At 38.0% G+C, this 15531-nt stretch overlaps 1 protein-coding gene across 2 annotated transcripts; it reads right to left on the reverse strand.

Moving 5' to 3' along the window:
* Positions 1 to 420: 420 nt before the first annotated feature.
* LOC113320189 lies at positions 421 to 5603 on the reverse strand. 2 transcript variants are annotated; one of them, XM_026568125.1, is made up of 9 exons: positions 3185 to 5602; positions 3015 to 3071; positions 2843 to 2902; positions 2445 to 2520; positions 2263 to 2338; positions 2005 to 2122; positions 1762 to 1902; positions 1258 to 1326; positions 421 to 1143 (listed from the first exon to the last, which is right to left on the reverse strand). In XM_026568125.1, the coding sequence occupies exons 1-9, from the start codon at positions 5450 to 5452 to the stop codon at positions 859 to 861; spliced, it is 3150 nt and encodes a 1049-aa protein (XP_026423910.1). In that variant the 5' UTR covers positions 5453 to 5602; the 3' UTR covers positions 421 to 858. The 2 variants fall into 2 exon arrangements, with proteins under 2 accessions (XP_026423910.1, XP_026423911.1); XM_026568126.1 differs by lacking the exon at positions 3015 to 3071 and having other exon boundaries at positions 3185 to 5603.
* Positions 5604 to 15531: the final 9928 nt, after the last annotated feature.

Below are 15531 nucleotides of genomic sequence, written 5' to 3' on the forward strand. Positions count from 1 at the left end.
AGAGAACTTGTCCCTCAGCCTATATACGTGGTACGGAGGGAGTACATTATTTGAACCCCCAACTATACAGAATAGACTGAGCTTGACTTAGGAATCCTATTTTCCTATGAGCAGCCTCGACATACACTTTCAATCCCATCACTTTTTTTTTTTAATTAGCAGGTCAAAAATATTGTTATGAGGTATTAACTTCCATGGAAGACCAACTGTAGCATAGCCATACAAGTAAAGACCAAGTGTGGATGGTCAGAGAGGATTACAGCTTTCGAAATCAATCCATGAAAATTAATAAAATTTCTAACTTGAATTGACTAGACTGCGGCGTAATCGCTTTCATAGGCCAGACTGGAATTGCTCATGTATGCCTTTCAGCAATTGAAGAAATAAAACACCAATGGCTAGTTGATGGCCTCCGCAGGCTAAACAAACAGCATCAAATTTCATACATTCACAAAGCGCTGAAACTTTTCTTCTTTTAAATACAGAACCAAGATAGAATTCAGATTGAGAAACATTTACACCCATACCATACTCATTCACAAAAGACCGGTAATATCATTAGCGAGGATATCTAATTTTCACAGCTAGTTTTACGTCATCTAGTTTTCGTAGCTAACTCTACGCCTTCTAGTTTTCTTTGCCAAGCATTTGCAACTAAGCTAGCATATTTACATTCCCATACTCCGACAACAAAAGTGAAATATTTCCATAATGATTTTCCACAAAAGTCAATACTCAGTATTGATAGCATGCACAGTTGTTGTTAAGTCAGCTTCATAACAGCCTTGAGTTGAGAGGCACATACTGATGGGCCTTCTAAGAGCATCTCTAGGCGCCGAGCTGGTGAGTGCTAATCACCTATTGTTCCATTGAAGTAGCCTCCCCTGGCCCTGAACGTTGTTCCATTGAAGCAGCCAACCCTGGCCCTGAAAGTTGTTCCACTGAAGCAGCCTCCCCTGGCCCTGAAAATTGTTCCATTGAAGCAGCCAACCCTGGCCCTGCAAGTTGTTCCATTGAAGCAGCCTCCCCTGGTCCTGCCATTGAAGTGGCCTCCCCTAGCCCTGCAAGTTGTTCCATTAAAGTAGCCTCCCCTGGCCCTACGATTTGTTCCATCGAAGTAGCCTCACCTGGCCCTGCAAGTTCCTGTAAAGATACATAAAATTAGCCTTAAACTGTCAATACTGTAGACTGGCATTACCGTATGAAACATCATAGTGGATTGGCACAACAGACCAACAATCTGCATCATGTACTAACCATTGGTGCCAATCCTGCGATGATATCAGTTGGCTGGGTCTTAACAAATGACCCCTGCGAGAAAAGTAACTGCAAACAAAACAAATTTTATAATATCCCCGTCAGAGACAAAATATAGATATAATATAGACATTGTTATCTGTTTTCCCCTATCTCAACCGCCAAGGAAACAAATTTAACCCTTCCAAATAAAACTTTTTCCTAGTTCTATGAAATAAGTAGGCCATGTTAGGAGGAAACCCCTACATATCACTTTCATCGTGTGTACCATAAATTTACAAATACCGCTCTAAGCTAAAGTGCAACCAGTATATAGGAAGAATTGATCGAAACCTGAAACAGCAAAAACTATGAAGAGACCTCTTAATTTCTTATGTATTATTACACATCTAAAATTCATTTCATGTACAAGAGCTGATTATAAGAATGGGATAACTCCAACAACAAAAAGAAACACAAATGAATATAGTATGTAAAATCGTAAAGAACAAGTTTTTTGCACACCTTCATGTAGTTTATGATATGAGTCATATTATCTGGAACCTTCCAGCTCTTAAAATGTCCAAGAGCAACCTCAAGGTGGTAAAGCGTAGAAGCCAAACCCAAATCAACAGCAGAAATTTTCTCTCCATTGACATAAGGTCCCTGGAAACAACATTGATTATCGAGAAAACAATTCAAAGATCAATGAAACACATACATGAGAAAATTTAAAGACAGAGAAGGGAATGAAAAAGAAACACATACAAGAGCTTTTAGGTGTTCGTTCAATGAAGACAATTCAGAGATCAATGCCTGCTCTGAACCATCTGCAGCATCCTTGCTTTTCAAAAAGGTATCAAAACATTCGTACATCCTCGATTCACTGCAATTTAATTACAACAGATTGAACAATTTATTTATATTACTAATGATTTTGAAACATATATTCATCATCAAAACAGATATGAACAGATCACACTAGCAAAGTTAAAATACCAGAGGGAGAGGGTGAGGAGACATTACACTGAGGAAAATTCAGAAGGGGTAACAATAGATGAGTCTGGGTATTTTTCATCAAGAACCTTTTGACTGGAAGGACCTGTGAAACAAAAACCAAACAAAAACCAAACAAAAACTAACCATGAAAAATCTCAATAAACAAAGAAAAGAGAAGTATAGAAAAAGGTTCTGGATGAGGAACCTACAATCACCAAGGAAATCAGAAGCACTAACAGCTGCTTCCACACAGACTTCCAACTCCATGGTTGTGCTAGTGAGGTTCTAGAGAGGGAGAGTAGAGAGGATAAGTATTCATATGGATAGCATATTGAAGTAATAGAGCTTTAGTTTATATTGCTGAGAGGCTTTGAGAAGAAAAAGTGGTATCCTTCCTGGTCTAAGGAAATCACATAGATTGGAAGAACTTCTAAAGCTTATGGTGCCAAAGAGAAACTAAAGTTGAAAGACATACAAGTGTCAGAGACATGTAAGTGTTCCTGCCTAATAACTACATAACAACAGTTGAACAAGCAATGACATATAAATCAACTAGCTATGTTGGTAAAACAATTTCAAAATGTATCGTGTGCATCAGCTTTGTTACCTCCTCTTCTTCTTCCTTCTTGAAAATGACTGCTTCAGAATCTGATTTTGACACCTTGCACTGCACAACAATTCAACATGCAATGGGATATGTAAATCAACTACTAAGACAGTCAACATCCTTGCTAGGTATAACAAATTTCAGAATGTGTCGTGTGTATCAGCTGTTATACCTCCTCTTCTTCCTTCTTGAAAACGACTTCTTCAGAATCTGATTTTGACACCTTGAGCTGCACAACAGTTGAACATGCAATGAGATATATAAATCAACTAGCTAAGACAGTCAACATGCCTGCTAGGTATAACAAATTTCAGAATGTGTCGTGTGTATCAGCTGTTATACCTCCTCTTCTTCCTCTTCTTCCTTCTTGAAAATGACCGCTTCAGATACGGATTTTGCCACCTTGCACTGCACAGCTAATTCTTTTAGTAGTTTGACATCCTCGCTAAACTTGGACAACCTTTCATCTATTAAATGCACCTTTGTGAGACTTATTTCAAACTTTTCAGTCCAATCACGATCAAATTCCTCAAACTGATTTGTAATAATCCAACGCTTCATCTTATCTTCTTCTGCACGTTCCAATTGCATCTTTTCATACGCCATTACACTAACAACAAGCCCACCAGATCCAGGAACATCCATGTAAAGTGGTTCTTCAGGCTCTGGGTGTCGTTGTCTATATTCAGAGAAAGATTTTCGTGTATCTTTAAGAGCATTTCTGTAACCTTCTAATAGATCGCCCATAAGATGCATGTCATGGTTAAACTTATAAATCGCCGCATCTCTTTTTTGCACCTCTTCCTTCAGGCTCTCAATCAACCTATCCCGACACTGCACTTCACCCATCAAGGCTTGCTGATTCCTTTCGGCCTCCATGACTTGTGCTTCTTTCTCAACATACATTGCTCTGACACTATATTGTGCGCTGTTCATTTGGTCGAAGTACACGTCAATACCTGATGCTCTATTGTCCCATTGGCCATCGTTCCTCATCCTCTTATTTTGATCAGTGGAGCGGTGATACTGCATATCATCTTCACAGCTAAGCTCTCTTTTGCAAGGATACATAGATGAACCTCTTATATTCATCTGACTCATGCCATTGTTGGACCCAGAATGAAAAAAATCTTCAATGGGGTTGTTCTCATGAAGCTGCATTGATGGGTTAGAAGGCATACCAGTTGGTTCCAATCCTAGGAAATTGTCCGATGGCATCCTCGCCAACTTTCTAAATTCTGCTGCTGTATGCGTTTCTTCCTCTGCCTCTTCCTCTTCCTCATCTACTTCATCATCATCATCATCATCTACATCATTCATTTCACAAGGCTCCTCGAACTTTTCAAGTTTATTCGAATTGCATGGTCTCAAAGAAAGGCCAATTATCTTTTTCTTCCCATCTAAAGGCCATTCTGAAGGATGAGCAGGTGCTTTAACTTCTTCTTCGATATCCATGACATCTTCTTCATCCCTCACTTGCTGAGGCTTACTCTCATTTCTTTCCTTCCCAAGAGTTAATTCTGTATCTTTTTCATTCTCCAAATCATTCACCTGAACTTCTTCCACATTTTTCATTTTAATATCCACACTGACTTCTCTTTCCACCTTCATCTCAACCCTTTTTTCTTCTTTAAACAGATCACCACGCTGAGCCTTCATTAAACATTGCAAATGCGAAGCATAATAACAAGTTCTTAACTTTGCTCCCTTTGCCAGTTCCTTCTCTACCATAAACCAAATCATCGCTGCCCAATCAACCTTCTGTGGTTTCCCTTCTTTAATAAGTTTAGTCCAAGCAATAACCTCATCCGCCACTGCCCACATATCCTCATGAAGCAAAATCCAATTCGACACAAACTGTTCCAAAAACGATACCGACTCTGCAGACAACACCCCAACATCAATGTCATCCGACTGAGTAACCTTCTTCACAGGAAGCTTCACAGCCCTTGCTAAATCAGCTCGATTCACCATAATCTTATAACTGTTGACAGTACTACTCCTCGCAGCACGATCATAATTCACAATAAGCGACGCCAACAGTTCCAAATTCACCTCTTTATCAAACTGAACATGAACAAAATCCCACAGCTGAAGTTTCCTAAGAATCTCCTCATGCTTATCAAAATCAAGTCTCTTTGCAGGAACAAACGGAATTATACTCATATTATCCCTAAGCTTTTCAAACTTCTTGATTAACATGGCTTGTTGTTTACGATTTAACGCTTTCTTTCTATGACCAGGACCTCTTTTGAATACAACAGGTAGAGGACTTTCTAGGTCAAATCCAACACTAGTACTACTAGCATGTACAGGAGGTACATAAGAACTATCTTGATCATCAGACATTTCTACACATTGATTTGAATGTGAAGGTGAAGGAGAAACAACCATACCTTCGTTTTCATCGCGTTCTTGTTTTCCCCCTTCATCTAGGGTTTCAGATTCTTGAACATTCTCAGATTGTTGTGATTCTAAAGTATGATTTTCGCTCACGGAGTCATCTTCTTGAGTGGTTTTAGAACGAGGAGGAGATGGAGGTTCGTCAATGGCGTCCATCGCTGGTTGATTACACTGACGAGTAGGTCTCCTCGACTTCCTTTTGGTCATCTCTGCGAAGAAGATGAACCAAAACTTTTTCGAAATCTCAAGATCTGATCTGCAGACTGTGAGAGTAAAAACTTGAGAGAGATTTTTGTTTTCTGAGAAACCCTAGAAATCTGATTTGGGGATTTATTTTGTTTTCGGAGACAGACAATGAAAAAGAGTTCACTGGTGTGACCTTCTAATTCGACTTTGTGTTTTATTTTTGTTGATTTTGCCATGTCAGGTGACACGTAGTCACTGCTGGTTTAGAAGGTGGGATCGGATGCACCACACATGGGCTTGGATCCACTTTCCTAACTTTCTTTTGTACCCGTCTTTGATGAGAAATAAGGAACCAATAACTCACACTGCTCCCATGAGAAACTTGTGTTAATTATTCTTTACAAATGTTTGCCGCTGCCAAAAGGGGTACGGGGCGGCAAGTCCACCGACATCGTCCTTAGCAGGGATCGAGATAGCATATCGTACAAATGTTTTCTGGTTTTGAATTTGGAAACCTAATTCGGTTTACCAGAAAATTCTGCTAACGTGTCTCTTCTCATAAGGTATTTTTTCCATGAGATACCATTAATGGATGTCTTTTAAAGGCGTGTGTCGCAGATGAAGAGACATTTCCAATAGACATGAAACCTTTTATAAATTGCAAATGCTTTTTCCCTTTAAACACATTAAAAAATTTTGATTTCTTTTTTATTTATATCATCTGAATCTAATAACAAGTTTCTTCTTCAACAGCAATCGGGCAAGAACCACTACGACTTCTTCTCTCTCCACCCTACAGTCGAACCTCGATAAATGAACGCTGTCGGAACCAAGAAAAAATATTCGTTTAGCGGGGTTATTTATTTATCGATAAATGAATATTTTATTCATTTATTGATAAACGAATATTTATTCATTTAGACAATATTTTCTTAATTAAGAAGTTAAATTGTATAGGATAAAATGTACAAGTATACCTAGGAAATATTGGTGAAAATTCTTATCAATAATTCAGTTAACATTCATTTTCTTTTGAATTAACTGGTGTCATTTCGAATGTACGTTATAGAAATGTAATGGGCGCCGAACATCTTTTGAACTATCCTAACGAGAATGATGCAGTTATGGAGTCTCCAACAGACGAAGAAATTATTGAGTCAGTAATGAATAATGGGAATGATCCTGAACCACATGATAGTAGCGTCGTACCAAATGTGTCATCTAAAGATGCTTTTCAAGCGATGGTCACATTAAAAAATTAGTTGCTACAACACGAGCAAAAGATTCCAGAAATTGTGCAAGCATTGCATAAAATTAAGGATAAGGTGCATTTTGGTTTGGGTGGAAGAAAAAGACAATCAACCATAGATGATTTTTTTTTTTGAGTTCATTCCTACATATATTTTTACGTAAAATTTTCTGGTTATGTATTTTGGTTTTTTTTTTATACATAATTCAGTGATTATTCGTTTATATTTTTATCTGGCCTTTAAGGATCCAATTTCTTTATTCATTAATGCATTAAGCAAGGTTATTCATTTATCACCTTGGCCCAAATCGGGACCGGAGAAAATTATTCATTTATCGAACATTCATTTATCGAGGTTCGACTGTACCTAATTTCTCCCAATCTCTTCCTTTCTCAGGCCTCTTCTAGCCGTTATCCTTGTTTTCTAGTTCTATAACGGCTAGATTCTGCCAGCTCTGACCGGTTTTTCATGACGGAATACTAGTTTCTCTGTGCTTATCCATCTTTTCTTTAAATCTTCTTAGTTCTTTATGATGCGTAATCACAACTGCGCCTGCAATTGCCTCAACCATGAATAACATTGATCACCAAAACTCTACTGGCATCTCAAACATCACAGAAACCACAGGCTTCAATGGCTCCACAGTAATCACAGGAATCTCTAGAATCATAGTCACCTCCAGGATCTTAAACAATCCTCAAATTTCTATTACTACTGATCAGAATATTAGCATCATCATCACAGGAATATATACTCTTCCATGTTTATCCTACAATCCTACTCTTGATTTCTCCCACTCTGGTGACAATACTAATACCTACACTACTTTCCTACACTGGATTAACAACTACAACATTCAACTCCAGTACCTGCTTGAGTTACTTACTTTCACCAAATTAAACTATACCACTATCACAACTTATATCCCTATCCTCTGGTCTAATCAAAAATCATATAAAATTATTCTACAGTGTTATGATAGATTACACTGGAAACACCTACAAGCCAATAATTCCCACACAGTTCAAAAACATCAAATACCAAGATAATCAAACCAAAAACTACAAATATTCTTACACAAAGTATAAACCATAAAGTAACCCAAATTGTTCTAAAATGAAGCAAACCAAACCAAATATCCCAAAACATATAAAATGTAGTTCCAGTAACATCAATCAACTTCAACCCAAACCCAACTGTAAAATCCATAGCAAAAATAAGATTGAAGTTAAACATGAAAGATGGCAAATTTCCTTATTGAAGATCAAGACGAGTCTTTCTCCGAGTACCCTGACTGACATTCCGATACTGACTACGAGTCATATGGATAACAGGCTCAACATTACACCTCTTTGGAACTGGAGTATGCTGCTCATTCTCAAGAGTAACTGCAGAACCACCGGGAGAATTTTCAGGTTCACTCACTGGAGTCTCAGGCTCGGCCATCTCAGGGACAAAGTCTGGATCAGCAACTGGATCAGTGGCTGGATCGGTATCTGGTCCTCCCATTCCTGCAAAAATTGCACGACCAATCCTACCAGTGGCGGGGCAGAGAGAATCCATCACTGGAAATCGCATTGGCTCATCATTTCTCTAGGGTTGAATAGCCAATTGACGGACCACGAATCTCTCTTCAGCAGACAAAGTTACAGACCGAAAACCAACTCTACTAAATCCAGATACCGGGAATCGGTCAGCAACAACAAAAACTCCTTCATGAACCTCAAATGCTCCACAATTAGGATGAAATGCATACAAAACCCAATCCTTTTTAGATCCCATTTTAGGATGCTCAGAAGAAATGGGAATTCCAGTAATATACCTACTATCAGCATCTGGTGCATGTTGATTACGATTACTTCCTCCAACAATTTCTTCTTTGATCACAAATGGGTTGCTAGTATCCTGATTAATGGCAGCAGGCTTTGGTTGATTGAAGTATTGTCGCAGACGCTCAAATGGAGAATCAACCAACAACTCATGCACAACTCCTGGTGGACCATCTTGTTGCAGACACTCCTCGATCTTCACATCCACATTGTGTTAAAGATCATCCAAATACCAAGAGAAATTTTCTTCAAATCCAGGAGACTCGCAACCTTGTGGAAAAGCAATCCCATAAGGCAATATATCGATAGCATACTCGCAGGAATACCTGTGGATTATTGGCTCAACATCAACCTCAACCATCGTTCGATTACCTTTTCAATCCAAATTTCTCTTAGCATCAGACATGGTGATGGAATTGATAGAAGGTGCAACAGGGGAGGAAAGGAAATTAGAAAAGAACAGAATAAAAAGTTAGAACAGATTCTAACTCTTGAAGAATAAGTAATAAAGACATCCATCAATTGGTGTTGGGTCTTCTCACCATTAATTGACGACAGTTCCCAAAGAGAACATCCTTTCATCCCCAAAACACTCTTCCCCTACTCTGCCATTTCAAATTTCCCGCAACTAGACCATAGTTACCTACATCCTAAGAAGATTAACTTCTCTCTTGTTTTACTAATTAACCCTTCTTTACTTCTATTGACAGATGGAGAGTTGAGGTGGGCTTACCTTACACTTAGAGCAAACCAGAGTTCGGTGCTTATTACTATAAGATTCAATGCACATACCAATCACACGCTTACGATTCAGACGATCATATATCTGAATGGATCAATAGACAGAGATGATTGGAATTCTGACTCTACTCTGACCAAGTTAAAGCTAATCTTCAAAATTAGCAAACAACACCACTCCCTAGAGCTCAGTATATACCTCTCTCTCTCTCTCATAATTTAGTTATTTTCTTAGGAAAAGATAATTAATCAACTAATGCATGAAAACAACAGATTAGCTAGAATAAACTTTCCACAAATTATAAATCATGATCATATGCATGCCACTACTTCAAAAAATGCCCACAAAGCTGATTGCTTTACCTTAAATAGAATTCACGGGCTAAACAACCATTACCATATGCACAAATATTCTCTCTCTGGTATTTGGTGTATTGAAAGATCATCCTCACAAGGTTCGCCAGTAGTCAACAACATCAAATTGGTCAGCAAAGCTAAGCAACACAGGCACTGGAATCACATAGACAGTGCACATGGCACTTGTACTTCCTTTCAGTCGAGCAATGTCCTTATCACCTGCAGAGTAACTACAAACAGTACCCACAACATACAAAAATTTTACTCTTCAAAATTAAAATTAAAGTAATTTGTACCAATACTACTTATAGCACCCTCACTCCATATATCCTCATCATCACCACCATCACCAGACAAATCCTTCAATCCATAAATTTCATGGCTTCAACCTCAGGAACTAAACCAATTGATCAAGTTGAAAATCTGATTGAACAAATGAACTCTTCCTTAAACATTCCATAAGACCTATTCCCCAAAGTCTTCATCAACTCTGAGAATATTGTACCTAAAAAGAAAGAAGACTGGAAATTGGTCTTTATTGGCATATATTGTAGCAGAGTCTCACACGAAACCAGAACCATTACAAGGTTCATAAACTCAACTGAGAGATTAAAATAAATGTTGAGGTGAATCTTTGGAAAAAAAAAGAAGGAAATACTACTCTATCAGACTTGGCAGCATAGAAGATTACAAGGTCTTTAGAAGAGGAGGCACCAGAGGAATTTTTGACAAACTCATAGTTTTAACTGAAGTCCCTCCTGCTGGACCTGATTTCATTGATGAAGCTAATTTCTACAATATCAGGATTTGGGTATTAGTCAAAAAAGTTCCCAGGCATATAATTCTAGATATGAGAAATATCCTCAAACCAGCTGGAATCTTCCAAGAAGCTAAAAGAGCCTATGGAAGAGATTAAGATGAAAAAAACTTGGAAGTTCCCTTAACCATTGACATCACTAGAGATATGAAATTTGGTATTGATGCATATGAAACACCTACCACCTCTCACTGGCTTGAATTATCTTATGCTCTGAATGGCATTGCCTTCTGTAATGTCTGCAGAATACTTGATCATCCTGGCCCTCTATGTGAGGAAAAAGAAGAAAATTCTCAAAATACTACTCAAAATACTCATCCTTCTAACCTCAACAACTCTTACCCCTCAAAATCCAACACCAAAAATAATTCTACTACCAGTATCCCCCAAACCATTATCAAGAGAAGGAACTATTCATACAAAGATGTTGCTGAGGAGTTTGCTCTCAAAATGAGGATTGCTTAGAGAGAAATCATTCTCAAGAATAGTTCAGAAGAACTGGATGGTCCTGAGGACTATATCATTTTTAAAGCTGGTCTGCATCAACCCGTAAGTGAAGAAATCCCAACAACCAATAATGAAGTCATATCTTGCATAGGAGAATCATTGAAAGCAGCAGGATTAAGGACAAAATGTTGAAGAAAAAAGGCACCAACATCAAATCTGCTGCTAGGAAGCACCAGCATAATCCTGAGAATGGACTGGAAAACGATAACAATCCTGAAACTATTTTCCCAAAAATCATTATAAACAACAACCCCTTAAATACCCATAATCCTACTCTCAATCCCTTTGAATCCACCCCTTCTTTATCTGAAATTCAAAACCAAATCAATGAATAATTCAACAACCAGAAGAAGATTCTTTGGGAAAGGAGAAAGAAAGATTTCAAACTAAAGGATGTAGATACTGAGTGTCGTCCCCAGTTGATGGATCCAAAAAGAAAACTCTATATCCCCTCAACTGAAAATATTCTCCATCATTGAGACCAAATTCAACCCACCAAGAAAAGCAACATTCTGGTCATGCATATGGAGGAAGATCAACAGAATGACTTGACTACTGGCAACCTTGAGGGAAAAAATCCATCCCAAACACCCAGGGTACAAAATTCTATCCATTACTCTTCCCTTATCAAGCTAAATACTATCTATATCATGCTCATTTTAGTTATGATTCCACTTCTCATGCATAAATCATGTATCCTCAGAATAAAAATGCTCCTCAAAAATCATTGCTTAGGCTATATCATCATAATGTTCTCTTATCCTAATGTTTCATACTTTTGGAAATTCTTCTGTATCATAACTTGGAACTGTCAAGGCATAGGAAAACATAATACTAGTAGTCACCTGAATAACATGTTAAATAAACATAATCCTGACATATTCTTCTTATCTGAAACTAAACAATAATTAATCTAAGAACCTGAAAGCTATCCTTAGAAACATAGGAGTCACTAATTCTAGAGGAAAAGCTAAAACTGCTGGAGGCCTTGCACTAGCATGGAAAACCAACTTAGATGTCACTATACAAGACTTCTCTAATAACCATATTAGTGCCATTGTTACTCCTAGAATAGGAACACTTGGCTTTTCACAGGATATTATGACAGCCCCTATACTACTCTTGATAAACTTCATTCTTGGAAAATGATTGAAAATACTGATAAAACTAAATCACTGCCTTGGCTGATAATGTATGATCTTAACTTTGTGTTGCATGATCATGAAAAATTTAGTCAACATGGTATAAATTCTTGTGAGGCTAACATGTTTTCGGAAAAGTTGGAAGAAGCTAATCTCACTGATTTGGGATACACTGAATGTCCTTTCACTTGGTATAATAGAAGAGTGGGTCCCCAGCTTACTGAACATAGGTTAGACAGAGGCCTAGCTAATGAAGATTGGATTGAAATACACCCAAACTATACCATCTCCAACCTTCCAGCTATTGGGTCTGATCATAATCCCATCTTTCTCAATACTAATTCCAATTGGAAACAGGGCCATACTCCATTCAAATTCTTTGGTCCTTGGCTAGATCACAAAGATTGTAAAGACATCATAGCTGAATGTTGGAAGACAACACATAAAGGCTCTCTAGCAATCAAGATTGCTAGGAAGTTAAGAGAATCAAACTCAAGAAATGGAATAAGGAAGTTTATGGTAATATCAACACCAATCTTGAGGAAAGTCTACAACATTTGGAATGGATCACAAAAAATCTATTCAATATAAATAGAGGTCATGCAATCAGAGAGGCTAAAAAAATGGTTGAACACTGGCAGAATGTACAAGAACGTTTTTGGAAAACCAAAAGTTGAGATCAGCTCATCAAGCTTGGGGACAAGAAAACCAGTTTTTTCACATCTCATTTAAAAAAAGATACAAAAGAAATAAAATAGTATCAATCCAAAAGGAAGATGGTACCTGGATTCACAATAGCAATGAGATTTCCCTCTGCTTCACTAATCACTTTGCCAACATGGCCACTGTTGAACCAATTTACAATAATCCTTCCATCATCAATCTCATTCCCACTACTATCACTAATATTGAACATATCAACCTTCTAAAAATACATGATGTTGTGGAAATCAAAGTTATTCTCTTTAGCATGGCAGGGGACAAAGCTCTAGGTCATAATGGGTTCCCATCAAATTTCTTTCAAGCAAACTGGGAGATAGTGGGGGATGATATCATCAACATGGTCCAAAACGTTTTCAACTCTGGCGTCCTCCTTAAAGAAATGAACTCAACATTCATTTCCCTCATTCCCAAAACTGAAAACCCACTACCCAATCTCAATTCAGTCCCATATCGTTATGCAATACCACTTACAAAATCATATCCAAACTCCTTTCCCAAAGATTCAAACCCCTTCTCCCTAAGCTGATTTCCCCATTCCAATCTGCCTTCATCCATGACAGACAAATTTCTGACAATATTGTTATAGCACATGAACTCATTCACCATATGAATGCCAGGAAAGGGAAAAAATGATTCAATGTTACTATGGGCATCAATATTGATATTACCAAAGCCTTTGATAGGGTAAATTGGGATTTCCTCATCAAATTCATGACCCAAATGGGATTCAGCACACAGTGGTGCAACTTAATACATCAATGTATCTCCACCACCAACCTTGTTGTGTTAGTAAATGGCTCTCCTGGAGATTTTTTCTCTCCCTCTAGACGTCTCAGACAAGGAGACCCTCTATCCCCTTATATTTTTTTATTTTGCATGGAAGCTCTATCCAGATATCTCATTTATGCAGAATCCAAAAGTCTAATTCACCTCCTCTTGGCAGATGACTGCATGATTTTCTACAAGGGTAACAAAGAAGAATGCAATAATCTCATCAAGATTTTCCAGGATTTAGTCAATCCTCTGGGAAGCTGATAAACTTCAGTAAATATGACATATTCTTCAACAAGAATACATATACATATATTTCTACCAGCATAAGTAACTCTCTCCAGGTGCAAAGAATCAATATGAAAGATACCTACTTGGGCTCTCCTCTCTTCACCGATATAAGTAAAATTCAATCGTTCAATCCTTGTGCAGACAAACTGAAGCACAAACTTGCTGGATGGAAAACTACTTTGTCTACAGCTGGAAAAGTTATAATGATCCAAACAGTCACATCTACCTCCAGCATTTATCAGAATGAATTGCTTTAAGATCCCAAAGGGTACATGTAAAGATATAAATGCTATACAAAGATATTTTTTCTGGAACAAGGAACAAGATAAGGCAAAAGGATTATTCTACATAACATAGGATTCTTTCGACAAACCAAAGGAACTTGGAGGTCTGGGATTCAAGAATATGGAATACTTCAATACTGCTATGATCACAAAAATTGCGTCGAGGCTAATTGAAGAACTAAATTCTCTCTGGAGCACCACCATAAAGGCAACTCATTTTCCTAACCAATAAGAATGAACATCAACCCAAAGACAACCGACTCTTGAATAAGGAAAGGAATCTTGGAAGGCATAGCTTGTATTCAAAAATATTATATCTGGAAGATAGGAAAAGGCACCACCATCCTTATTTGGGAAGACAGATGGATAGAAAACTACCCTGAAATAGTTCAAAAACCTCCTAATTGTCCTTCAAACCTCACTACTGTTGCCCGATTACTGACCTGCAATAGGGACCTTCGGGTCCCCAGAGGCACATGTCGTGGGCGTAGCCCTCGCAGCGGATGAGCAGCGCGGGCCGCCCTGAAGTACTATTACCACCGGGTGGCGGGTAGAATCCTTTGCAGACGACTTAAATACGCGAAGGGGTATTGTAAGTGGAAGAGTGACCTTGCTACCACGATCCACTGAGATTCATCCCCATGTGGCACCGATTGAAAAGAAATAAAAAAAAAACCTCACTACTGTCAATCAACTATTCAATACCTATGGAGAATGGGACTTACAACTCCTAGCTCTCTGGTTTACTTAAGACATTCAAAACCTGATAATCCTTACCCACCATAACCAAAACATTGAAGATACTATAAGATGGAGCTTAACTCATAATAGGAAATTCACCATCAAATCTTTATATGATAATCAAATCACTAATAAGTATGCCAATGATGCTTTCATAACACATCGGAAGGATACTTGGAAGTTAGACACCACACCAGCCATCCAACTTTTCATATGGAAATGTGCTCATGGCATTCTTCCAACTAATTCCAAAACTGGCAGTATTATGAATTATATTGATCCCATATACACTATCTGCAAGAATGCTCATGAAGATATTACTCATGTCCTCCTGACTTGTCCAGCTGCTTCAAATGTCTGGGAGAAACTCTTTGGAGCTTCCCATCAATTATTCACTAATTTTGGATCCTTTCATGATTGGTTCAACAGTTGGTTCCACAATGATAACCCCCTTACAATTTGGAATACTACTTTTGCTACTATTTGTTGGTTCATTTGGAAAGCTAGGTGTGATGGTTTTCAGAAACATTAGGCCTTCAACTGAGAGCACTTCCCTAAGCATTACTCAGCATTTATGCTCCTTTAACAGGGTGATTCATAAACCAGGGTAAATTATGAACAACCCCCATTATCAGATTTCTGATAATGAT

This window comes from Papaver somniferum, chromosome 11 (assembly GCF_003573695.1).
Source record: "Papaver somniferum cultivar HN1 chromosome 11, ASM357369v1, whole genome shotgun sequence".
NCBI classification, from domain to species: domain Eukaryota; kingdom Viridiplantae; phylum Streptophyta; class Magnoliopsida; order Ranunculales; family Papaveraceae; genus Papaver; species Papaver somniferum.

Bases quoted from the DNA above. Each gene is read 5' to 3' on its own strand.
- LOC113320189 (XM_026568125.1), bottom strand. From the start codon at position 5,452: ATGACCAAAAGGAAGTCGAGGAGACCTACTCGTCAGTGTAATCAACCA. The intron at 2,903-3,014 runs GTATAACAGCTG...ATTGTTGTGCAG, and splicing joins TCAAGAAGGAAGAAGAGGAG to TGCAAGGTGTCAAAATCAGA. The intron at 2,339-2,444 runs GTAGGTTCCTCA...TTTGTTTCACAG, and splicing joins TTCTGATTTCCTTGGTGATT to GTCCTTCCAGTCAAAAGGTT.